Source organism: Meleagris gallopavo, chromosome 9, assembly GCF_905368555.1.
Source record: "Meleagris gallopavo chromosome 9, MGAL_WU_HG_1.1, whole genome shotgun sequence".
Classification (NCBI taxonomy): domain Eukaryota; kingdom Metazoa; phylum Chordata; class Aves; order Galliformes; family Phasianidae; genus Meleagris; species Meleagris gallopavo.
The window spans coordinates 13,481,434-13,509,234 of record NC_139412.1 but is presented as its reverse complement, the minus strand read 5'-3'; the positions used below and the strand labels follow the sequence as shown (position 1 = coordinate 13,509,234).

The 27,801-nt window shown below is 42.9% G+C and overlaps 1 protein-coding gene across 5 annotated transcripts in view; it reads right to left on the bottom strand.

The window, feature by feature from the left end:
- The window catches only part of AMMECR1 (AMMECR nuclear protein 1), a 98,247-nt gene that overhangs the window by 49,635 nt on the left and 20,811 nt on the right, over nt 1-27,801 (bottom strand). For all 5 annotated transcript variants that reach the window (XR_014884989.1, XM_085230705.1, XM_085230703.1 and 2 more), the window contains exon 2: nt 22,208-22,739. Coding sequence is in view for 4 of the 5 variants with exons in the window: in XM_085230705.1 (XP_085086831.1) it covers nt 22,208-22,739 (532 nt within the window). In the remaining variant the exon portion in view is untranslated. The remainder of the gene's footprint in view (nt 1-22,207; nt 22,740-27,801) is intronic.

Below are 27,801 nucleotides of genomic sequence, written 5' to 3'. Positions count from 1 at the left end.
CCCCGCTCTTCCATATTTACCTCTGGCTAGTCGGTTTAGCCTTCTATCTTGTAAACTTCTGCTAATCCTATTCAAGCCCAGGCCAGCAAAGTAAACAAATGAACTTTGGAAACAAATAATATATATCCATTTTAACATTGTAAGTCATTAAGTTTTGCCCGTCCCCCTCCCCAAAAAAAGCGTACTGTTTTACACACTTTGTCCATATGAGGTGCCCACACATCTCCCCAAACCAGCCCAAAGGAAGTGCTCAGCCCCAGGGCCACCTCCCACAGTGCTGCCAGGCAGGCACTTATCAGCACAACACCGTGCTGGGGGCAGGCAGGAAAGCTCTGCACTCCACCCAGCCCCTCCTGGCTCTTGTGAAGCACCCGCGCAGGAACTGCTCACTGAGCACTGTTCCATAACCACGTAACGCCCTCAGATGGCACTACCAACCTCGTACAATTTGAGACGAGACAAGGTATTATACAATGGGAATAAATAACCAGAACTGCAATTTATTCAAGGAACATTTACAGAAGTGCTGCATCAGTGTCCGCTGTCACTACTGCTCAAGAGAAGGGGGATGAAAAGAGTGGCACTGAGGAAGAAGCCACAGCAGCTCATTTCTATATGGCTCCTTATGGAAACAGCAGCACGCCGTGCATCCTCAATGCCAAATATCAACACCAATTGTTTACTGGTGAACTGACAGCTGAAGTGTTTACTTCTCCCTCCATCAGACTCCAAACTCATTTTACTTCAAAACATCTCCTCCTGCCCATCGTGCTCATTTTCACATTTCCTATTCTCAGCATTTTTATCCTTTGTTTCTTTTTCTTCCCTTATTTTTCTCCCTTTTGCATTCATCCTTCCTCCCGCATTGTTTTCATACCTAAGTCTATTCTCCTCTGTGACCATTTTTTGAGAAGGGAGAAGAGGAAATAAAGTAATACTTGGGCTACTGCTTGCCACACACCCATTGCAATCTCTTCGGCTTCAGGTCTTCTCCCCAGATGGGTCCCTACTTGCTTTCTAAATTGATTCTACAACCCTCACTTTGATTAAAACATTTGGAGCATTCAGCACACTCCCAAAAACTCAGTACAACATTAGGAAAAGGTGGATTTTGAATTTTAGGATAAAAGTGTGAAAATTTGACTCCTCTTTTCAGAGTGTTGCAGCAGTGTGCACGTGACTACGTACTATGCACACCTGAGGCAAGGAACAAACCTCCAGATCAACTTGTGCTCTACTGTCAGAAGAAACCAAGAGGTAGGTGTCAACGTGTTCTAGGTTGTTAAGAAACAGTAACTTGTAGTATTTAATAAAAATGGTAAAACGTTATGCATGTTTACATTATAAAACTGTTCACATCTATGTTCTGACCTACTTTAGCAAGTTCTTCTCCAGTTGCACAATTATGAACCAGAGCAGAAAATCAGACTTTGTAACTATGAAGTTAATAAATCAATTTAGTGTCATTACAAATTATTAAAGTTATTACCTCATATCCTGCACTCACCTGATTATGACCCTCTATGGGGCATGTTTAAATATTCCTGAGAAATGTAATTCTGTACCCTGATACCTTTATTATTATTCTTACATTACACTCCTAATGAATTTAAACTTTGCTATATACCAAAACTACAGGTTTGTTACACCTTCATTCATAAGAGCTATTAAAGCAAAGCCAGTATTTTCTCCCTACCTACTGCTACCCCTCATAGCCCAGAAAACAAGTTCTGCAGCAGCAGACAGCCAAACCTGGAAAATGTTGCATTTGATTTAACATGTAGTTTGTATCTAATAACTTCGGCTGCATTAGAGTTGTTTCAGAGTGGACAGGACACAGCCCTATCACCTCCCCATCCAGTTTCCAAGGAAACAGAGCAACTGAAAACATACACTGCTCTCATATTGAAAAACAACTTTGCACCTCAAAACTCACATACCCAACACGGTCAGATTAACAGAAGTTGCCAAATTAACAAACACTTAAAAGCAGTGGCACTACTTATCTCTCCAAAGCGATACCACGCAGTCTACTATCAAGGAGAAGCAAGTATCCCGAGTTAGAGATATCAATATTAAAGGGAAACTTATCAAAGAATGCAGCAGTCATCCTAAAACGCATAACTGGAAGTTTTGTTAGTCCAAGTGAAAGCAATCATAATACTACAAAGTGTTTAATATATAGTTTATGATCATTCTACCTGCAAACTGGAATTGAGAATCAATATTTCCAGTGAAAACACTTTCCTTCAAGTAGGTTTTTTCCCCAATGACATCTTTCAAAGGATTGAGCACGAGTCTTTTTAAAATTCCATGAAGTCAAATATATCCCAAACCAAAAGCATTCAAAATGCTTTGAAAAGCCACGTAAGGCCCCAGAAATGCTTTCTTGTGAAGAACAGTGAAGACAATGCTGAAGGCACAGGATAAGAATAGTTCCAGCTTCTGGATTCTCCCTACTTTGAAGCCACTGGAAAGAACGCAGCAAACATGACTGGTGAGCTGCTAGTACACATTTCCTCTTCAGTCATTAGCAACATAATTCTGAACTAGTTTAAAAGTTGAAAAAGCATTCTGAGGGCAACAGAAGTCTGAAAGCTTAGCTCCATATCACTCCCACTCTTAAAAGAGGTAGGGAAATGCAAAGACCATTTCCAGCATGCTCAGAAGTAGTTACTGCGTATTAACTACAAGCCAAGAGCCAGAGAATATTGTTTTGCATAGATTTCAGACAGCAGCTTAAAACAGAACTCCTACCTTTAGAGTCTACACATACCACCTTAAAAGAAAGTCTGTTCTCGTTGCCAAAGAGACCAATTTTTTCCTTCCAATTACTTGACACTTCTGCCCAAACTGCCAGTGATCATTATGAACAAGGATGCTGGGTTTTTCTGTTCTGTTTTTATTCTGCTGAAATATTATCTGAAGCAGCTGGTCAAGGCATCAATGAAAAGAAGGAACTGTAGTAATTAAAAGGTCACACAAGATTATATTAGAGACATAACTAGGATTCTCCTATTAGAAATGATCCATAGCTTATACCTTAGTGCATTTCAGCTGCTTGAGAGAAGTTCCTCTTTCAAAATATTACATGAATGAGAAGAAGCAGGAAGAAACGTACAAAGCTCGGTCTGGAAAAGAGCTCTCAAATTCACACAAACTTTCTACAACAAGACACTAGATATACAGTTATAAGAGCATCCATCTGGATTTGAAGATGCTTTCCATTATTTGCCAAATACACGATGCACCCTAAGACACAGGGACACTGGAGGCATGAGCAGAAAAAAGCTGAACAGACCACTGATGCCAATAGGCAATCACGTGCCAAGTCTGTAAGAAGTTAACACACAAGTCTTCTGCTGAAATGGAATGCTGTTCAAAGGAAGGAGACATATTTAAAGAAACCCAAGAAGAAAATGGAACTCCACAGGATTCTTTTTAACACCAGTATGTTACAACATTTATATTCCAAGGTGCCAGCTGGAAGGGCAAACTGCAACTTAGGCAAGCATTCAGAATGATTCTTTTAAAAGTCATTGATCCTTGTTTAACTGAATATTTTCATGTTTAATTGAATATTCTAGAGGTCCGCTCTGGAACATCAGCTTGCAAGAGTCTTCAGACACTAGGAATTGTAGAATGAGAAGCCAAATTAAAATGCAATAGTATTTTTTAAAATGAATTATCTTGAGGATATAGTAAGCCTTACATTATTTTGGTACCAGTTTTAAGAAGCTCACGATAAGGCTGCAAGACAAGCTGAAAAGCCAAGCTCATCATTTTTTACATTTGTCTTCTAATTCAAACTTCACCAGCTCTACAGCTGGAATAGGATAATCTTCTGGGTCATATGAGTTGCTGTTAAGACAATGCAGGATTTGCACTACCTCTACTGAACTTCACCAGGTAATTGAACCAACAAGAGTGTAGTTCAAAGGCAGACTGAACATATTGCTGAGACTGGAGTCAGATGGAATTCATATTTTCCTCATGGAGAAGTCCTGCTACCAATTGTGCTTTTAAAGTCTTTGATTTTCAAAGAGGATTCAAAACCAGGGAGTTCTCACTGGTTTGCAAATTACGTCTGCTGAGCAGATTGGATCTTTTTAAAAATCAGTAAGATAGATAACAGATGCTCAGCATGAGCACAGAGATATCATGCTTTCAGACAAACTAGATGATCTCTCAGTGTCTTTCCACCTCCTAAATCCATGCTGCTTAGGTGGTTGAGCAAAAGTGGATTTCAGAGCTCCTGTTAAGAACCAACAGCCTCACCCAATATCCCCATCCCCTGACACACAGCCTCCTTCCCTGCTCTGGAACAGGAACCCGTGACTGGGAAACTGATCTAATTAACAATACATCCCCATTTTGCAAGGTTAACTTAAACCAGTTAATTTCTCCACTCTGCTTCTCTGTACAGGAGCACACACCGCAACGTCAGCACAAGCAAGAGAAGAAGAGGCAAGGGTAGAGACACATGGCAAGGATAACTGCTTACACCTGCATCCCATGAGAAGGAATGTATACAGCAGAGCTTAAAAAGAACTACAGAGATGTAAGTAAGTTTATTTAAAAAATATAACTACTTTTATTAGACCAGTCAATATTGTTGGAAAAAACAACGGATTTCTCAGATGCGTTGCTGCTTTAGCAAATTAAGCAGAGCAGCAAGGCACAAGGCAGAACAAAACTGCTCATAATGTAACATAACCATGCCAACCAGTTAAACCCCTTGAGAGAAAAAAGCACTTTGCAATCAGGCTGCAGCAAAGTGCACTAGCAGCAGGCCAGATGACCATCACTGGCACCTCTGCAGGGATAAGCTACAGTCAGTGACAGAAAGACACAGTAGCATGCAGTCTCAGTTACTCTCAGATATCCAGACTGAGATAACAGACGAATCATGTCACCACCATACAGTGAGACATCCAATGAACACAGAGACACGAGCTCTATTATAGGACATCCTTGAGCTGCAGAACATGGGGATACTGGAGCACTTTTACACACTTCCTCTGGTCTCATGCCTTCCAGAGGTGTCTGCCTCCAGCCATGCCTGGGAGACAACATACCGAGCTGAACAGATCCTCATTTGGGACAGTCAGTTCTTTTACTGACTCTTACCAAACACAAGCTCGCATACTGAGGTGCTGCCCACTATACAGCAAAATTTGCTTCAAAAAAATGCACTTTTTGTATCTGAAGTCTGACAAGCTTAGGGCTATAATTTCATTACAAGAGAACAAATCTAAACAGTAAAAAGCATACTGCTTCATATGAACCTGCAGTTTTACAATCTGGAACTAGAAATGCTTCTGAAAAAAAAAAATGCTCTCATACTGCCTACTCATTTTCTGCCCCATGCCTCATCATGGATTTTGCCATCACAAGCATTCATGCGGTCAGAGGTTGGGGCAGAGCTAATCTCTTTGAAGCAATCCACCCTCCAGCTGTTATCACTGTGTCCTGCTGAACGAGGAGGCCTGCCCTTGCAGCAGACAAGGCTCCAAGGCAAGGGAGGAGCAGGGGTATTGGACGACTTGAGCAGACACAGCCAGCTATGTTTGTGGCAAGTGAGTGCTTGCTGGCACACTGCAAGTCAGATGCAAAGGTGGCAACCTCAGAGGGCGTCTGCACTGGCTGCTTCATGATTCACAAAAAAGCCTGTAGTCCCTGGGCTCCACTGCTAGTAGCAGCAGGCAGGGTATGGAAACACAGGATGGATGCTCGGCAGAGTAAGCTCAGGTCACTGGGCAGAAGACAGTCAGAATTTTCATGGTTGTATTTTCTGAAACGCTGCCAGACCATCGTGTAAGGCCTTGAGAAAAAGGCTAAAACTGAAAATCAGAGATACAAAAAGAAAAGATTTAGGTATGATAGGAGCAGGAAAAACTTGTTAGGCATGCGCATTACTCATACTGGAGTCAGACTGACTGGCATGCTAATAAGAGTCTCAGAACTTCCCAACACCTCTACACCACTGCCAGGTATTTCCCAATAACACACAGGAAGCCCAGATGCTTGGCCTCATCTGACACCCTCAATGCAATAGGCATCTCCCAGACTTGGTGGGAGGAAAGGTACAGTAAGGTACTGAGAAGCCAGCAGGTCAGCCAGCAATTCCAACAGGAATCCCAGGCAAGGATGGCACGGTATGTGAAGGACATTTAAACATTTAATGGCAAAAAGCAATCCAGGAAACAAAAAGACTGCAACAGCTTGGAGGCTGTTGAAAATGAAAAAGCACCCCCAAGAAAGCCCAAAACACACAACATGCTGTACGAAAAGTCCAAGTCAAACATTCACAACTCTACTCTAAGACCAGGTAAAACATTCACCACAGTTAGAATAGAAAACAAAGCACTAGAGAAAACTCAACCCACGGCTTGATTGGGAAGCTACTGAGGGCATCTTGGACACCAGGACAGCTTTTGAAACTTTTGAAAAGAGCAACCTTGCTTAATGAGAGCAGAAGAGATTGTAAAACATATACAAGGTCAAAAGTAAACTAAAAAATGAAGGATTAAAAATGTCTGGATAGTGCCTTGCAAAGTTATTTAACAACCTCAAAAGCAGGAAACTAGAAAGAAGTGAGCTCTCATGGAGAGAGAAAACTCCGCACTCGTCTTTACTGGTGAAGCAGTTGGAGGCACATCCACATCCATCTTTGCAGCATGTAGGTCAGAGTGGCCAAGTCAGTGTGAATTAATTACAGATGGAGCATTAGGCTGGACAGACCAGTCACTATTGCTCACCTGGGCCAGATGTTTACAGGAAAGTTTTAAGCCTGAAACTGAAGAACTGCTGGGCGATGGGCTGCCAGCATAACGTCGCTGCCCAGAGACTGGCATGGGAAGAAAGTAAATGCAATTTCTATCCCTGCTAAGTATTAAAAGATCATATCACTGTGCACTCACATGCAGACTGCTGGGAAGGAGTAGAAACAGCTTCCACAAATGAGAGTCCTAGCAAGGCCTCAGCTCCTCTTCCCAGCTAATGCCAGTGTATATACCTCTAATTTGTTTGATTCATCTGGAAATCCCAGGTGAACACCTGACAGTCTTATGGAAGGGATTACTTTTAAAAACTTGTAGACGTAATCCCTAGCCATCCAACAGGCACTCAAGGCTGTGACAGTCAGCACATTCCTCTGCTACATATTGCAGGCTCCTGGCAAACGTCACCACCTTAAAACGATGATGCACAGCTTTGCTACACATTGCACTGTTTGCAATGCTTAAGAGCACCATGATGGACTCAGATGAACTCAGTAGAGAAAAAAAAAAAATGAAACAAGCAAACAAACAAAACCCATAACCTTGTTTAGCCTTCTATTCCAGCTTGTGAGCTTTGTTCTGACGACTAGAGAGTTGGCGGTAGGGCAAACAACTGGCAATGCCACTAACAGCAGATACACAAAAAGAAGTTTGTCGTGACTGCTTCCTCCTGCATAGCTTCTGGATGTACTCAGACAGCAATCTACTTGCTGATGCTGCCCAAAGCCAGAGAAATCAGAAGTGAGACCACAGAAAAAACCAACCAACATAAACCAATAACAACCTTGACTCTCCTGTATTTCTCTCCACTGATACCTTAACACTGTACTCATCTCAACCAAGAGGGCAGTTATATTCCCAGAGCAGAAAACAAATCCAGGTTACAGCAACTTAATCTGCAGTTCTCGGTAGCCAAAAATCAGTATAAGGGCTCGTTGCAAGGGTCCCATCCCTTCCCAGATAGCATGGGAAATCCCAGTCCCTTAAGCCAGCTCTGGCATTTAGCATGCTAAAAAGCTCAGCAAAAAGTCTTGCAACTCAGAGAAAAAAATAGCCTAACAAAAAGCAGCAGTTGGTGCTTCTGACTTATCAAGCAGAAACAGCACAGCAAGCACAATGTGATCAATGCATGTAGTAGAAGTGAGGGTGTGGGGCACACATGAGTGTGGTTTTTTTGCCATGGACACGGAGTCCATCCAAAAGTTGAGTTTAACTCATGCTAGTTACCCAGCCCAGCAGACTGATCACACCACTGATCATGTTTGCAATAGATGCGATATGAAAAAGTCTGATTCCTTCTTTCAGTAGCAACTCCATCATACGCTGGCTTAAAAAGATTATAAAACTGCAATTCAAGTCTATAATGTTACTCCAGTGACTCACAGGACACGATGCTCTGCAGAAGGCAGCTACTCAATACTAACAAGACTAAAGGAAAAAGTAATTCTGGAAGACGTAGAACTACCCTCAAGCGAAGAGACCACAGTGCTTCCACAACAAAGCTTAAACGTCTTTCTAAAATTAAATATTCCCTCAAGTACACGAGATACAAACGCTGTCTCATAACTATGTACAGAACACTTTCATAAGATCCCTTCAAATGTCAAAACTGAATTTCAAAAACCATCTTGTCAGCCTGGGAACACCGGAAAATAACCACGATGCATTTTAATTTCGACACATTAAAAACTGCATATTCAAGCTTTATTTTGTTTTTCTCCACCAAATATCACTTTATGAAAGCAAAGAGAAAACAACATTCATCTTAAATTGCAAATTAGACAACATTTTTGAAGCACTCATATAACTGCAGCTATGCCGTGCACCAGCAAAACATATACAGCCTCTCAGGAGTAGTATTGGGGTTCTCTGAGAATGCTGTATGTTACAATTCTGTCACAAAAATATCTAGTAGGAAATAGCCAGCTCTGTTAAAGGTGGTCATTTGGTATACTATCACAGACACCCCTACAACTCTCTGCCCACAAGCAAATCCCACACAAATCAGTGTAACTCAGCCATTACACTGAGAATGAACTGAAATGAAACAGCTGTGAATTAAGCCACTGACATAAAGGGCAACATTATTTTGTAATTAAACCTGTGCATTAGTTGGTCGTTTGTGTATTGGTTTCTAAAGTCCAAATCACTGAAGACAAACCTTTATTCCAGAAGATGAAAGATTCAATCATCTCTACAGTCTAGCAATTTTCAAAAATCAGAACCCTTACAATAGTAATGGCTTTTACAGGATTGTAAAACAACAACTATGAATTCTCTGAAAAGAAGAGAGGTCAAAGCTCCTTTTTTTGGAGATCTCAATGCAATGCTTCAAGGTTCCAGGTCTCCTATTTTCACCAACTTCAAAGCAGAAGAATTCCACTGCTGTCCCATTCAGAGATCAGACTGCAGGCTGCAATTCCCATTCAGCACACCTGGCAGCTGGAAGTGGGCACCTATCTTCCTTCCCATGTTAGCAACAGGTAGGTCTATGCTGCTGTCTGATAGACAGTCCTGCTGGAGACTAAATCATGAGTTCACACACTCTACCAATATTCACTCCATCAGCAGCAATCCTGCTATATCTACACAGGGCACACAAAGTCAACTCTGCCACCTATGAACTCACACTAAAACAAACGACCTTCTACTTTTTCTCAGAAGCCACCCACGGTCTTCACAGATCAGATAGCAAACTTGATCCATCATCACCACTCTTTTATAATACTCTTTGCTTAAAATAAAATAAAACAGAAAATACTCCATGTCTCAGCTTAAAATACAACACTCAGACACCAGACTGATGTTATTAGTGACAGCACTGTGCTTGTATGACAGAAGTGTCAACAGATCATTAATAACTGCTTTGACTGAACAAAAGTATGCTCACATTGTATGAACTTCTGCAAGCTTCAATGGAAAAAAAAAAAAAATTTTTAAGCCAGAAATAAAGTGACACTAATACAACATGGAAAAGATGCATATTGTCACAACAGACCTTCAGTGGCAAAAACTAATGTTTTCATCCTCGAAAACACTGTTGTCAGAAGATTTTTCAATTCCGAATGCTCTGCAAATGTAGAAGCTGTTAAGGGACCAGGACTATTCCCCACCATCAGTCCCCTTCAGCAGGGGAACCATAGGAAGAGAAAGAGAAGCTCACACTGACTTCTAAAAACCAAATCCAATCCAGCACAGATAATGATGATGTACCTTTTAAACTATTCAAACTATCGAGCACATTATTGAAAGCAAAGCATCACGTATTTACCATAAAGTGACCAAGATACAGCTAAACTACTTGGATTTTTTGCCTCTAATAACTCTATTAAAAGGTTACTCTAAAGCCGTACTGCTCCACTAAGTGGAAACCTTACACTCTAAATGTAAATTTATTCTGCCATTTTATATCCTTTTGTTGTCAGTACTGGCCATCTAATTTAAACAGTTAATTTGTGTCCCTTTGTCTTTCATTATATATGCACAAACAGATACACACACACACATGCAACAGTACACATGCCCACTCCAAGCAATCTAGTTTTGTCCCTCAGCCATCACTCAGATCCCCTGAAGGAGCCCAGCCCTCCTCTTCCTTTGCAAGCTGATCTCATGTTTCTTCCAAGCACCCAGGCTGCCCTGCAACCAGAAAACAGCTTTTGAGAGAAGAACCATAGAGATTTTCAATTGAGATCTCCGAAGTACGTATACTCTTTCTGGTCCTAATGATAATTTCTCCTCAAAGTAGCCACTTGTCTTTTGGTCACAATCGTGTTGTATGTACATAAAGGACAAGTGGCATTCAACCAGTAACACCTGGGAACCACTGAGGAAAGAAACTTTTTTTTTTTTTTATTACCCCTTAAGTACAGAAAGATGATTTTCATTTTTCAATATTGATTTTCATCCCATTTCTGAAAATCTTTCAAACATTCCTGCACAGCACTCTGATCTGCCTCACAACTTTGCCTCATTAAAATTTCATTATAATCCACCCCTTGCTCAGCAGGGGGAAGAGGATTTATATGAACGATATTACTTGTGGCTCGAGATATTCCAAACTGCAAATTAGTGAAGGTTAAAAAAACATTTGGGGAAGTAGCCACTGTATGCAGCTTCCTCAATCACCTTATCTTCTCTCCTTATCTACATTCTTCAAAATGCAATAAATCTATGGATTTTGTTTCATTACAGAACCGTAGTTTACTGGTTCTACCAGGGCAGAAAATAGGTGAGCACAACATTCTCTCGGTTCTAAAAAGTCCCATGAAAACCATTCTTTTTGGACAAATAGGATTATCAAGAGCTGGAGCAGTTATGCAATACAATTTATGGAAGGTCTTGTCTTTAACTTGTGTTGGCAGACTTGCAACTAAGCTTTGCTCAGAGAAAGGATTCACTGAACAGTAGCCTAAAAACACAGAGGAAGACCTTGTGACCAAGAGTACCCAAATGGAGAGTGCTACCCTGGAAAAAAATGTCCACTGAAAATTTACTTCATTGAGAAGCACCAAAAACCTTTGAGGGATTCAAGCTAACAAATACAACTACAATTCATTTCAGATATAAAGGATAACAGTACAGGAAGAAAAAAAAGAAACAAACAAGAAAAGCAAAGCATATGCCTCCAATACGCCTCCAAGTTCTCCAAGTTGCCAATTTAGGCAAAAATATCCTGAGCTGTGTCTGCAGTTTCCTGGCATGCCTTTCAGGGCAAACCAGTCAGGGGAAAGCACAATTCCAACAACAACAACTAATTTCTATGGCCCTTCTTGCTACTAACTTAAAAGCAGACGGAAGTATCTTACTTTTATTGCTAAGAACATGTGGCAGACAGATGAGGTCTCATCCAGGTTTATACACCACAATGACACCGTCAGGAACTAAACACACTTCTTCCAAACCTCATGCGGAGCTTTATGCTTCAACTCACATTGCCTCCTCCATAGACTTGAAGACAGAGAAACTGGACAGAACCAGAAAAGCACTGCAAACAGTCATCGGTCACGTGTCCAACGTTTTCATGGAAGATTACTTCTTTCTTTTTAGATTAATTCCATTACTTAAAATCAAATAGAGGCTTTATCTCTTGAACCATCTGACAATTACTGATCTCTGCAATAGCTCCTTTCAAGAAACTTCAGCGTTGAAATTTCAGATGCTGCTCTGGACTTCTCCCATTTTCTCCTCCAGAGCAATTTCCACTAAACATTTCACATGAAGGGACAGCCAAGGACATAGATGATATTTATGCTGCCTAAACTTTGGATTTATTTCTGTAATCTGAACATTTACACGATTACTGCTCTGAGGTAAAGCAAATATCTCCCATCTCCACTTTTAGCATATGGTTTTCTAAGATGGATGATAAACATTTGAGAATACAATGAAACCTTGTCTAAACATTTCTGAATGGCTTAGCAATTTTCCTTGGGGGGGAAAAAAAAACCAACAGAAAAAAAGACTTATTTTTAAACTGAGAAAAAATTTCATAACATTTCAATGAAAACTTCAGAAATAGCCTCCATAATTCAAGTTATGCATTACAACAATCTCAAGAAGCCTGCATAAACTTTAAGAAAATCATACTCGGAAGCATTTAGGAATAGCCCATTTATTTAGCAAGGGCAGAAAGGCCCTATTTCCAACCATAAGAGATGTTGTAGCAGAGACTGCTCATCACCTTACACGTTCACCAACTCTATCTAGTGTAACTACACCACTCTCAGCTCATGACAAATAAGACTCATCTGCTGCTGAACGCTTCTGACACATTTAAAAAGGAAGAAAACCCACATACAGTAGCAGAGCAGTACATGGCAGTAGGCAACCTTCAAGTAGGTTATACTGCGCTACTTGTATTATGTACGTAAAAAGCTCAACACCTTGAAATCCTCTAAAATGAAAGAAGAAAAAAAAAAAGCTGACAGCAAATAAATTTCACATTCTCCCAAGAAAGGCACTACTGGGAACTACTTTCTATAATGGCACAGACTTCTGCACTAAAGCATATTCCAAACATGGCAAACAATGCATCCTTGAGGTTAAGAAAGAATGGCCACTGTGCATGGAAACATTTATCTCTTTGAATCTCTTTTTCTTTGAAATAAGAGGAAAAACTATAAGGGTTTTCTATAAACCTTTATTTTTAATACTTATCTTTATTCAGGGTTCCTTCCAAATAAAAAGCACTTCTCTTTATCTTCTTTCAACTTGTTTCCCAATATTTTTATGAGAATTCAGACATTATGGTGGTATGTATCCCACGTGAGATTCTTGCCACCTGTATCTGCTTACTTTTCAGTTCTAACTAAACCGAATGAGAACTTGCATTATGCTCCTCAAGGAAGAGGAGAACTAATCACTAAAATCCACATTTTCCTGACACATTAATAGGGATTAGCTTTAATATACTTCCATTCAGTTCTTCATAGTTCGGATAATTGCTTGTACAACATTGTACTAGAAGAACTCTCCTTCCATTGCCTGACTTATAGTTTTCCATCTGGGCCAGTGGGTCACTGAAGCTTTGATCCCTTCTACCAACGGGATGCGTTACTTACGGCCACACAACTCAGCTCTGCAGCCACCCAGGGAAGGCCCCTTCCCTTACAACAACTAAATCTTTTCTATGTTTTTTTTTCAGCCACATCCCCAGCCTCCAATACCCTCCCAGCAGAAACCCTACTTACAGATGGTTGGCACAACATTTTTCTCACTGGCATTCATTGGTTGTGTAACGTTACAATTAATTTAAAGTACCAAGGACTAGAAAATACATATTTTTATTTTGCCCTTGTAAAGCTTACAAGCAATCACGATGTAACACACACAACCTTCTCCAAAAAGTCAATGTTTTAGCACCATTATCTATACAGAAAAGAACTGCCTTGCAGCTTGCCATTCATTGGCAGCTGAACTTCTGCTTCCTTTCTGGGTAAGGAAAATCATGCGGCACCCAGTCCTTACTTTCTTACTGTCACCAGGAAAAAAGGCTGTAAACAACTAGGTTTACTTCACTGGCCCAAAGAGCTGCCTGTCCATCACTGGAGCATCATGCACTTTTCCCACTGTTTCTAAGGCACCTGAAACTCATTGCTCTAGATCTTCATACATACAACTCAGCTCTGTGCAAAATGCCAAATGGAAAACAAGCAAAGTAATTCTCTGGATAGAAGTAATTCTGATGCTAATTAGAAAAGGTTTATGACACAGATCCTTCTCTTCTTCCTCTTCTGTTTCCAGCATGGACACCAAGTGCCATCTAGACAAGCAGACTGAGTTGCAGATCTGAACCCACCCCGTGCCAGAGAAACCTGCAGAGGAGAAATCTTGCTGGCAGAGCAGAAGATAAATAGCAGGAGTACAATTATGGACTTCTATATCGCAAACACTGTAGTCCTAAGAGGACCTTGCAAAAAATGCCCCAGAATTCAAGATAACAGAAAGATGGGCATAAAATTACTATTTTTATAGCATCAAGGAATGCAAGAACTCACTCCTTAAAACACAGATAGGCACAAGTGCCCTGGGAAGATATATACTTCTCTGCACAGCTGCTGTCCCAGTGACCTTGCCACAACTCAGATCTGTTCTGCATTCCAGATGTCATTCTCAAGAAATCAGCACTTTAATAACTTCAGCTGCAAGTATTCAGTGTGGCTAAAGTGTATCCACATACAACTAGCACTGCCTTCAGAAAGTTACCGAAGCTCAGCCAGATCACAAAAACGGAGACACATCCTACATGGGCAGTGTGGATTAGAAGAAGGGAAGAGCAGGCACAAAGGGATGTGACAATTACAAAAAAATAGAGGATAAATGCCTACTTTCGTCCCAGTGCTGGGCTGAAAGACACCAGAGCACAAACAGTCAGCATAAACCATCGCACTAACAGTAAGGTATGTAAGTATGTCACAGATCAGCCCAAGTTCAAATTATTAACTGCCCTCTGAATGCAGTGCTGTGACCATCTTCACTCTTCGATCTTCCAGATACTGCACTTCTAACATCATTTTTTTTGAGGATATGCTTTCGACTATTTGTGAATGAACTGCTGTAGAGCTGCTCTGTCTTGTTACTTCGATGCAAACTTCACAAAGCTAAGCTGCATACCAACGAAACATACCAACTATCACCCCACTCCACAGCAGCGTAAACATCATAAAGAAGGTCAAGCATTCTCATGATGCTTTGCTAATGAGGGTCAGGGCCTGACTGGACTTGTTTGGGCCTCCAGCCTAGCAACAGTTTCTGTGTTGGCCAAACTCTGAGGAGCCCACTATGACTTACATGTATAATTTGCACCTTTCCATTCCTCCACAGAGGCTCTTGCCACTAAAACCACCAGTATACAGCTCAAACACCCATGTTAGCATTCAAGCATCTCCTTTGGAATACAATAACTTGATGCTATAGGAATTCTGCTATAAGCTGCAAACAAGTATTTAATGTAAAAATGGATAATTTGGCACACTGGGTCTGCTCCATTAATCATGGCACAAGCCTCGAGAACAAAAAAAACTATGAACTAGATGAATATATTTCATTCACTGACTGGTCACAGCCTACATCTGTACACTAAACAAGCTGAGCTAAACCTGTCTTCCAAACATATTTCTCCATTATCTTTCAGTTGTCCACACCAGCAGCTGGTCCCTACCCAGCAACATGCAGTCAGAAGGCGTGATACCAGAAGTGCCCATACAGTTGGATGATATTTGTTTCTTAACACACAAGACAAAAAAGTGCCAGTATTCCGTTTATCTTGTTTTACCATTCAGTGCTAGGTGACGTTACAACTGTGAGTCATGAGAAGTAACACACACAGCTCACAACCGAATACAAGGCAAAGCTTTGCAGATTTTAGTAGATCAACCAGAAGTATTTGCATTAAATTATTGAGAATTTAATAATTTATAGCAAAGGACATTAAGGACGTATCCACAAAGTCATTCAGAGACTCAGTAAATTTCTCACATGCAGACAGGTTAAACAGAAACATATAGTTATCAAAAACAGTATCAAAAATCAAATGTGCAAAATGTCCAGAAATCCTTATTAAGCAAGTTTCTTCAACAGAAGATAGAGTAAAAGGAAAGGTGATGAAAGATCCCAATGTACCTCAAAGATAGGAGGCAATAAAAATGAATGAGCAGATGGACAGCACAGGAGAAGTGGCTGCTGACTCCTCACCTTACCTCACCCCTACCCTACAAGGGACAGGAGAACAAACAATTCTACACAAGTAGTGTTAGAGTGAAGCAAAGCACTTACAGTTTTGTGGTGACTGCTTTTATCTGAGATAGCAATAGCAGGGCCCCTTTCTTAAGGCCATCTGTGATGCAATCTCTTGTACTAATAGAAACATAAGAACAGCTCACTACAATAAGTTTATGAAGCAAAAAGCCCTCATTACGTTATATTTAACTTAATTTGGAGTTCATCAGAGCATTATTTGCTTCATTCACCAATCATAACAGAAGACGAGCTCACCAGTAAAGGCGAGTTCTTCTGAAGCCATACAGCTCAGTTCATTTTCCTCCTCTGCTGTACCAAACTGCAGTCACCAGCCCTGCTTTAAAATATGCTGGGAATTCCCTGCTGAGTGCTGCCAATGCCTGCCAAAATACACATTTTCTACTGCACTGTATTTTAAAAACTTCCACCACAGGATACCACCTTGAAAGAACCACTACTTCATGCTCCAGCATCTAATGTTCAACAGTAAAGACAGAGTCAGGACAGAAGATGATGCTGAAGTTTCTAAGAAACCATGAGACGTACACGAAAAGTAGAATGAAGTCAGACAGACACACGGACACCAGAGAACACTTCCCTGCCTGCACTTTTCAATGCTGTTTTTTGTTTTATGACTGATGTTCATCTTTAGCTGTGACCAAGCAATCATTATAGCTGTTGTGTAACATCACCGAGTGTGATAATAAATACAAATTATTGCACAGAGTAAGTTTCCACTGCCACACAAGTAAGGCAGAGCAACAGCAAGATTTCAGGCTTCTGATATCAACAACAGCATTGTTATTAAGTACAGCTGAACTCTGAGTGCTATTGCAAAGGAATATTTTTTTTTTCTTTTTTCCTTGTTTAAAGGCTGTACTCTGAAATCCATTCTTTGTTACGTTTCCAGGAAGTTTTACAAAAATGCTTGTAAGAAACATAGCAGCACCAATGAGGAGCCCAACACAGGGCTCCTGCTTCACATCTGACAATAAGTTGTAGAGACTAAAACAGGAAGTGAGGCACTGGTCAAGAAACAGGAAAATGAGAGAAGCACATAATCCTTCAAACCTGCAAGCAATAATGTTTTTATTTACAGATGTGCAAGCACATGAATACATCTACAGACAAGCCTAATCTGTTCCTGGATAGCCAGGAACAAACGCTGGAACTATTTCTTTCTTACAGGGTTAATTTACACTCACTCTGAGCAGAGTCACAACTTCATTTGGAAGTGTTGAAAACGAGTCGGCACAAAATGAGCCAGCCGCACATTTTAAAACTGTACCGAATTTAAATGTCTCCAAACTTCACTAACAAAGAACCAAGGCGATGCAGTATCACTACTTTACACCCTTTGAGAACACGTAAACTGACAGACTGTAGACCTGAAAACACAAGGAAGTACAAAGGTCAAGTAGACCAGTCCCACATTGGAGCTGTATCTCAGTCCTGCAGCCAAACAGAACAGCTGATGCAGAATACTACAAGTCATCAACAAAGAAAAGAACTGGCATGTTTCCAAGCTAACTCTTTGGATTAAGGTATGATATCACCTAGAAATTTGTTGAACTCAGAGCCCTTCAGTCTCAGGAGATGGTGCAGGCAGGCAGATGAGTGGTGGCAATGAACGTGGCTGCCAGCAACGTGTGTGCCAGCAGCTGGAGCCCTGCACGTGCACGGGGCTGGCAGCCTCTGCAGGCGGGATGCCTCCTCCCGCACCAGACTCACCACAAGAATGCACATCAGCTGCATCCATTTAACGCCTCTGGCACGGTCCCACTGCAAGATGAGGAGGATATGAGCAAGCCATCAGTAAGACACTTGATGCAAGGCACTCATGGTAAACATCTTTCCTAAGAGCTCCTAAGCCAGGCAGGGTAGCATTGGCCATTCCAGCTGTAAAACCTTGCTCTTGGTTACCAGTACCAGCTGGCGGGGGCAGAACACACATTCCCCTAATAAATTATGTCAAGTAAAGAAAGGTGCTCACCACCAAAACAATCCTGCCAAGTAGTAGCCGCTTCCCAAGTGACCTTCAGGAAGAATGCAAACAGCTGGTGAATGAGTTACCTGTTGAACTGCTCTACACCTTCTCTACAAAGACAGTGGCATTCACACTGGCTAGGAAGAACTAGGAAGATGAGGCAAAGATTGCAGAATCATAAACTCAGAAGGATGATTTCTGCATGTTAAGGGAAATATACTCAGTAAGCAGAAATCTGAGAAATCTGTTAGGGCTATAGTCCTGGCTTCCCACAGCGCAGCTCAGCTAAACTCTCTGAACGCTTTGCACTGCTCCCATCCTGGGACAGCATCCATGCAAACACATTTCCACTCAAACACCTTCCTGATAGAAGAAAAACAGTGAGCAGCATGAACCTCGAGCCCTTGCCTGCTGGTGGGCGGCCCTTTCCCACTTCCACAATAGAAGGCAGGACATGGCATTGTTTCCACTGATCACAGAGGAACCGGGTGTGTTACACTAAACCAAACCAGAAAGGAAATAATGGGATGTGAGGTATTTGTCTGGAAGGTAAAAAATACGGGGAAAAAAAGCTGTTTGGTTTTCCTTCCTCCAAATAGGTTTGGGGTAAAGTGTTTTACAACACTTTCTGCAACTCCTTTGTTGTATTTTCATTAGCACTTTTAAACCTCTATAGGAAAAAAACCTGCCTTTAATTAATTGCTGTGTTCCATAATTTTACTCATCCAGCAGAGCTTCAAGAACAATGTCTGAATGATTTTATGTAAGTGACAATTTTTGTCTGCTGCAGCAGTTCTCAAACTTCGCATCAGCTTTCATACCTCCAGGATAATTTTTACATTCTTTCCACTCCCACCAGTGCAGTTCGAGTTTGGTAGAAGCAAGAGGAAAGGACATGCCCTGCTGAGCACACCCTGAGAAGAAGGAGAGGGGATGTCTTAGGGAGCAAATCACAGTGATGTGAAATTTTAAGTTAGAACACTGTTCAATTAAGACAGTAATGGAGGAAAATGTTGGGTGATCAGTGGAAGACTGAAAGAGAAGAGGAAGCCTGTGGCAGGATGGATCTACCAAGCCTGTTCTTGCTAAGACAGTGTTGGACACATTCAGCATGTTCCCATTCTCTTCTTCTGAATTCATGACTCTCTGTCTTTGACCCAGCAGCTTCTCAACAATGCCCTCCACCACCATCCCATATCCTGTGCTTTGGAAATTACAGTCAGGACACAAAAATGCCAACTATTTAACCCGTGTCTGGGCTGTGCTCAAGTCTGAAATCTGTACCCTTTCAAAAGTGGCATTTTTTGTCTCCTTTCCATGAACTGCTCAAAAATCCCTTCCCTTCAAGCCCTGTGTGGTCCTCAGCTCAGCAGCAAAAACTTCCAAAAACCTGGAGGCATCACAAGCATCCTTTGTTCAGAAGACAACACACCAGAACCTCTGGCCCAAGTGATTCAGCTACCTGCTCTTCTTTGATCCTGCCCAACTTTCTTGTTCAAAGACCTGCAAGAAGTATGAGTAATGCTTGGTGAGGATACCTGCTTACAAGTCTTTCATCTTCCCTGTAATTAATATAATTAGAAAATATATTTCTAGAGTTCAATTTCTGACTCTTATTTTATGCTTCTATTCTAAGACCAGATACTTTAATATGTGGACAAAACTTGCAAAAGGATTCCTGGCAGAAAGCTGCAACATCCATTCACTGAAAAATACCAGATCTTATTCAGGCTTTGTGCTCTACAAGATGAAGCTCAGCTTCAAAGACAACATCCTACCTTTGTGAGCTACCCGGTTATTGATAAGCCTGCCTGCAAACCTTCCGGCTCTGGAAGCCAGGCTGCCTCTGAACGTCTGGCTGGAGCAAATTATTCACTGACCTAGAATTTTACATGTAATACTGAACAACTTTTTCAAAGTTGCTTCCCCAACCACACAAACATAATCAGCTCACGAGGCTGCTGAAAGCAGCAGTTCTGCCATCTGTCCGCCTATTCCCACCTCACACTTGTGCAGGCACAAGCAGTTGTGAAGCCACACAATGATCCAGAGGGAACCAAACTCTGAAAACCAACCAGGGAAAAAATAAAATGATAATTAGATCATTCTTCCAGTCTGACACACAGTACGACTGTGCATGCTGGCAGGAGCATGGGAGTAAGCACAAACAGCATCAGTGATTTTAACGGTTGTGCCATCTGCAGAAGGCTATTGGCACAGCAACCTTTTTATAAGGTCAGGCACTGAACCTCAAGAATGCTTAAGGACACACATGAATTTTAAGTAAAATGATTTGTATTTCTCTAATTTGCTATGATGATACTTTTAAAGTAGTAAGTGGGAGAAGAAAGGTGAAGGTCACCCAGAGGAATTGAAGTGCTGCTGAAAAGCATTTCTGTGGTCATCTTCACCTCTGCGTCAGTTTCCCCCAACGAAACAGGGACAGTAACACCAATCTCTTCAGCAAAACATCCTGACACGATTGAAAACACACCACGGTGATACAATAATGCTGTTACAGAGAGACAAGGACAGAATTCAACTTTCTTGTGGCAATGAATGAGCGAAAGGGCACAAAGGTGACATGAGAACCTCTGACAGTCTGGGATGGAGAACACACAGAAGACACTGCAAGGCAAAATGGCCACTGAGAGCAGCAGCTCCTCAACATCGCTATCTACAAGAAGACAAACATGGATGTACAAACTACCTGGGTAAAGAAACTCACAGCGGAGTCTCCCTGCCCTCCTTTCATTACTGGTACTCTGATGTAACCACATAGGAGTTATGAAGAGAGCATAGGAAGGACTTGCTGGGGTGGCAGGTTAAGTAGGAATCCACAGAGCTGGGTTGTCATGACAGCAGCTGAAAGTATGCAAGAGATGTATAGATCCTGGGTGTTAGAACAGCAAGGACTCCAAACAAGATCATTAAAACATGACATTATTTTTAACACTGAGAGGTATACACTACATCTCATTAAAGAAACATGGACTGCACAGTAACCGACGGCACTGGTGAGGGTGCATGTGAATGGAGGACATACATAGAAATGCTACCACTATACTAGCAAAGAGCACATTCTGCCCAGAGCCCAACAGTCATGCAGCACTGGGAGGGAGCAGTGCATGTGCTCCTGTGGATCCCTCACTTGAGCCTCAGCTAAAGCTCAAGCTTCAGTTTCTGAAGCCCAGAAACTCGCCACACAAGCTCAATCCCATTGTAAAGCAGAGTAAAACGGTGGAAATGATTTCGGCAACCCCTTACGTTAACTTGGCATTCACACAGCATGCAGAATTGGTAACGTCCCAGCCAGGAGGCAGTAACTTCCTGCAGGGAGAAGTTACTCCCTGGAATGCCCAACCCTGCCGGCAGCAGCACGGGAACACTACTGGCACTGCCAGGGCAGGTGGGCACTACACAGACACTGAATGAGCACAGCTCAGCTCCACGCAAAGCGGGCCTTTGTGGAAGCTCTCGAAGCCCTCAGTGGAGGCTCTCGCAAGCAGGCTTGGGAGGCAGAGGCGGCTGTGACTAACAGGTGTTAGCTGTGATCCATTCGGAACTTTGGAATTTGGACGTGGTAGATTGCTGAGGGGTTTGGTATATCTAATATGAGATTGTCTCCGAGGGTTGCTACAGAGCAAGGACTCCAGGACCAAGCAGCACCTCAGGTGTCTGACCCAGGGGACATACCGGTACACCAGTGCCGGGTTCCCTTCCAGGTACTCACCGTGACAGCGTGCCGAAGCAGAGCCCGTACACACGCGGAACACTCGCGCTCAGAGCCCGCTTGGCAGAGGGGTCCCGGCACGGCCCGCAGGGAAAGAGGCACGAGGCGCTGCCACTCGGACGGCCGCGCTCGGAGCCCGGCCCGGCACCCTTCAACGAGGGCTCAGCGTTGGGAGCGGGGCGCCGGCGGGGCACCGGAGTCGCCCTGCGGGGTGAGCGCCGCCGGGCGCCCCTTGGGCCGGCAGAGCGGAGCGGCGGGACCCAGCCAGACCCGCACGGCGCTGGGCGGGGGCGCCAGCGGGCCGGGCCCGGGGCCACGCGGGCTGTGCGGGGCCGAGCGAGGACAGGGGCCGGGCGGCGGCGGCGGGCGCGGAGGCGAGAGCAGGCGGGGCGCCCGGCCGGAGGAGCCGGGAGCGGCGCGAGGCGTTCGCAAGGGCCGGGAGGCGCGGGATCGGGCGATACTCACTAGGGGTCATTGGTGAAGCGGGGGCTCCGCGGGGGCTGGTAGCCGTACAGGTGACAGTAGAGCACATCGAAGCAGAAGCAGCACATCTCGGCCGATACCACCATCTTCCTGCAGCCGGGCCCGCCGGAGCCGGCGCCGGGGGAGGCGAGCAGCGAGGCGGCCGGAGGGGAGAGGCCGGCGGGGCCCCCGCCGCAGCTGGGCGGCAGCGGCGGGGCCAGGGCGCAGCCGGCGGCGCCCCCCGCCAGCCCCCCGAGGCCGTTGAGGCGGGGGCCCCCCGGCGGGGGCAACGCCCCCGGCTCGCCGCCCGTCGCCGCCGCCCCGCCGCAGCGGGAGCCGCCGCCGCCGCCTCCCGGGCCGGCCGACCCCGACGGTGGGGAACTGGAGAGTTTCTGCTTCTTCACCCCGCAGCAACCCGCCGCCATCTTGGAGCCGTCTCCCCCCACGCAGCGCTTCCGACCCATGGCGGGGGGGCCGGCCGAGCGGCTGGGGGACGTGCGGCGGCCCGCTCCGCCTCCTGCCGGGCCCGCTCCGCCTGCAACGGGGAGGGAGGCGGAGGGAAGGGGAAGAATGAATGGGGAGCGGGAGGGAGAGGAAGATGGAGGCGGGGAGGGTGAAAAGAGAGACAGAGAGAGCTGCGTTAGGACGAGCGCTGAGCCGCTGCGGGGCGCCGCGGCGGTCCCCGTCCCCTCCCGCCAGGCCGCCCATCTGCCCACGAGTGTTCTTTCTTCTGGGAAAGTGGAGCGACTCCACCCCGCGTGCTGAAGGAATAAAAATAACCCCCGGACCCGAGCTCGGCAGTAGAACAGCCCCTTGGTGCTTCCACACGCCCTGTTGAATAATGCAGGTGACCTCAGGTGCCTCTCGCTTGGCAGGGGATGCGTTCTGTGAGCGGCACGGAGCGCTAGGGAGCCCCTGCGGAACAGGACGAAAGCCGCAGTTCTGTTCACCTCTGAATTTGTTTGAATTGCAGCCCTGGCATTGCTTTGCCTCCCGGGGCACAGGGCTGGCTTTACTCGGGCACTGCGCGAAGGCGCTATGGTGCTTAGAAACCGAGGTGTACATTTAGGAAATAAAAACAAAAAGCATCATATCAGTGCTGTGCAGATGTCTCTGGCATGGGAGGTAACAGCTGTTTAACAAAGAATAGCAACGCTACAACGTGGAAGTAGGCAAGGGAGTGAGGGCTGCCTCGTGTATGTTAACTGTATAGCAAAATATTGCAGGTTTAGAGAGGCTGAAAGTCACTATTCAGGCTCAAATGCAGCCTACAGAGAGTCTTTTTTCTTTCTTTTTTCTTTTTCCCCTCTCTCAAACAACTTATTTTTTTTTTTTTTTAAGAAACAAAGGCAGTGTCCCCTTGTGGGATTCATTAGCTTAAAACCAGTTAGCAGTGACACCTTCTGTTGCTTTTGGGAAAATAGTTTCTTCAGGTACTGAATTCTGGCTTTTTCTAAGTCTTTCGACTACGATCTTTAACACAACCATGTATAAAAATACCAAGTGCAAAAGCTGACGATATGGGTAGAAATATGAGTTGTTCACTGTACTGGGACAGAAAACAGTGAGGTTTGGAGTCAGTCTTGGAGCCAGGACTGACAGCCTGTGCAGTGTCTGCAGCACCAACAGTGCACAGCTGTCTGGTTAAAGGCTGTACTGCAGTGCTCCCTGAATGAAAGGGTAAATTGATTTCATTACTCGTTCATCAAAAACACTTCTTCCACTTCTGCAGATATTAGCTGTATTTGCCTGCACACTTACCAGTAGTTGTGCTCTTATTTTTGCAATGCAATACATACAAATTTACTTTTTGCTGAGAAGCAAATATGTGAACACAAATGTAGAAATTATTGTTTAGTGGAATCAGGGAGATACAACTCTGTTGTCCAAAACTTTTGTCAGTATCTCAAAGTGGAAAGAGCTCTGTAGATTTACAAAACAATTTTCAGAGCTCAGTGGAATTATTCGGGTTATATATGGTTAAGAGTTTATTCTTTGAATTAGATGACTTTGCTTAATTGCAGCATCTGTTTCATTGGCCCTTTGCTTCAGTTAATGCTCAAGTTCCTTTGCTGGTCTTAATACAAGGAACCTGAGTATGTTGAGTTCCTTCATTTACCAGTACTTTTGTATTCTGCTAACTTTGGCACGTTCTCTCCAGATGATTGCTGGGTGTGCTGTGCCCCATGTAAAGCCAAATGCACTGAGTGAATTCAGTATAAAAAAGTCTTTTAGCAGTACGAGGAGTGTCTACTGTGGTAATGCAATTACATCCATGTAGATTAGGTGTGAGGTAGCTCTTCTTTCAGACTGGCTGTTAGAACATGAGGTGAGCAATAGAGATAAAGTCTGAGTGACTTTAGAATTGTCGCCTGTTACAAGTAAGAGATTTCAATTATTTTTTAATTAAAATCACATCCCGTGATTCTTGTTAAGCACTTTTAAGGTCATAGTGATAAGAAAAGTAAAACTGCTTGCAAAAAGGTATTTCTCAGTGGTCCAAAGCTGCTCTGAAAGATCTCCATTAAACAACAACAACAAAACAGACTGGCTTGTCCAACTGGTCTAGTTCCAGAGGTCCAACCCCTTTGGAATCTCTGTCTGGCACTGACTACAGGGGAGTCAGGTATATAGGCCAAAAGATGATCAGTGTTCTGAGTGTCTCGTAATGCAATTACAAACAAGAACGATGAGAACAAGGAAACAATGAGCCAAAATTGGGCTGCATTGTAAGCAGGAGTGATATAATCCTTGCCCTATTAGTATCAATTCTTTTAATAGGGACTGTGACAGGTGAGAGATTTAAAAGAGTCCTTAAAATAGCACATTTAGGCTGCGGTTCCACATGCATTTCTGCAGCAGTAGTAATGTTGATTTAAGTAGCTCTACCTCAGCTGATTGTTCTTTTTCCTGTCCCACCCATCTTCTGTGTTCTCGCAGGTGTTTGTGCAGATGTGAAGCAGAGGATCAAGCTGACAAACAATTATTCTTTTCCCTTGATTGTCTTTCAGTTCTCCCATCTGGTTTATCAGAGGGCAACACAAAAATCTGTGCTGGTCTATTTTGGGGGGACTGTACAAATCTGAGTTACGAGCACTGGGCAATTTTGTTGGAAAATGGGAAAATGCAGCCTAACAGGGCACTGCAAATAGTTAGGGGAAAACTGACAGAAATTATACTTAAGTGTTTGAATTTTAAATGCATGTGATAAAGAGCAGCGGAGGAAAGAGATGAATGACAAAGGAGTCTTGATGCTGAAGTAGTTTATACTTAAGACTGAGGAAAAGTCAGAGTTGGGGATTGAAAGAAAGGGAAATGGAAAGTCCTCTTTTCCAAATATATCATTTTCCATTTTCTTAGGACTAAAGAAAACATTATACCACCGTTTTTTGGTTTTGTTTTTGTTTTTTTTCTGTACGGTGCATACAGCCAGAATCTCTATGAAGTTGTTAGTTTTATTGTGGAAGAGAGGAGTCTCTACTTACATTCTCCAAAATTCAGAGGGTAAATTCTATCTTTGTCTCTTTCCATCATAACAATCTTTTTTTGGATAGCTCTGCCATGAAACTGGAAGATTTACATGCTGAGAATTCCTTTGGTCTGAGGAGTTCCCACCCATTGTGGAGACTGTCTAGACGACTCTCCCCTTGCACTACAGCCTCCAAGGCATTACGGGTGTAGCTAGGAAAAAAGTGGTTTAGCCTGGTTTGCTTTTTCACATTACTCCCAAGCTGGTTTATCACACTCTTGAGGCTCATGTGAGTTTTCCTCAGTATATTCTGCTCGGATGGAATAGTTGCTCTTCTTTCGTAGGCTCCCTGTGTCACAGCTGTGCCCATGAGAAATTAGATGCAGCTCTGTATCTAGGCCAGAAAGTGCTCACCAAATCCAATAAAGCTAACTTGCATGTCTGAGAACAGTAATTGTTCCTACCAGTTAGAGGCCATATCCTGCTATTGTTCCATATATATTAAGGCCTTATTGAAGTCTCTTCTAAAAAATCTTGTACAAAAGCTCATTTCAGGATGTGATACCAGCCAGCAGACAAAAGGTCCTCGCATGTTGTGTTACTGGAATCCTGTTTCATATCTTGAGCTATGTCATAATTTCACCCCGCTCTGAATCCAGTCTGTGTTATTTTAAAATTAACACTGTTTTACAGACATTTTTCACTCTTATGCAAATATAGTTTGGTCCTTTTACACCATCTGTGCTTGCACTACAAAATTAGGCATAGGTTTGCAAAAAAAATCTGAAATGATGCTTATTTATATATCTGGGACTGGACAATCCTCTACCTAGAGGTAAAAACATTATGTTTTAAAAGTGTCAGTGGAATCAGAAAAGTTATTTAATTAAAAACCTAAAGATCAAAGCACTTGAAATAAATGAAAGGTGAAAAAGTTGCTTTTTCATGAAATTCTTTTCTCTTAATTTTGTGAGCTACAGTCTTCCTCAGATATTATGCTAATGCAATATCCTATCCTTTCAAATGCATTTTTCCATTGCACGGTGATAAAGGAATATGTAGCTTACATAGATATATTCACACTATAAATTCACCATGGTTTCACTGAGGTCAGTGGAGTGATTTCTGCTAGCTGATACATTAATAATAAGCCTTAGGACATATTTACAAACAGGACATGGCTGTTTGTAGTTGGTCTCCTTCACAAAATGTTTTCCACCGCTGTGGAGCCACCATGTGTATTAACAGCATTTCTGATTTCTGAACAGTCCGAAGTGCTTGCTCTAATAAATTAATACATTTAGAACAATATGTAGGTATCTGTTTATCCAGGCCAGTCATACAGCTGCCCCTACTGAAACCTAGCAACAATCTAACAGGACACTGCAATTGGGGTGTATTAGGAAAGACTGTTACCATTTGTTTCCAAATGAATGAGTAATTTAGGAGGATAAAATGTAATTACTGAGAAATAAAATCTGATCAAAATGCCACAATTACATTCTGTGATTCTATGATGAATAACAATTACCTTAAATATTAATGGTCATAAAGACTCTGTAATACTATACTCCAAAACTCCTGCAACTGTTGTGGTGTCATTGGAACTGGGAACGCTTGAACCTTATCTCTGGATAAGACCCAACTAGACAACACCAAGAAATTTGACTGACAACCCTGATCTTTGTACTTTCCATGGGTTTATAGCCCACCCTTTTTCCTGTAAATTTGCAGTTAGTGAAGTTACTGCCTTCTCTAATGCCTTTATCCAGTCAGATGTTAACATTAGATAGTTGATGTAGATGTTTGACAGTAGACCGTTTGTTCCAATCTGCTAAGTCAGGCAACACCAGATTATGACAAAAGGTAGGCAAATGCACATACCCCTGAGGAAGGACTTGAAAGGTCCACTGCCTGCCCTCCCATGTTAATGCAAACTGGTCTCAGGGTTCCTTAGCAATTGAAATGCTTAAACTTATGTTTCTGTTTCCATACTCAGTGTATCCATGAGGAGGTAATGTTGGATTTGGCTGCAAGGATTGGCAACGTGACTCCATTTAGTTCTCTATAGTCTACTATCATTCACCACATTCCATCTGATTTGCCCATATGGGAGAGTTTTGTGGGC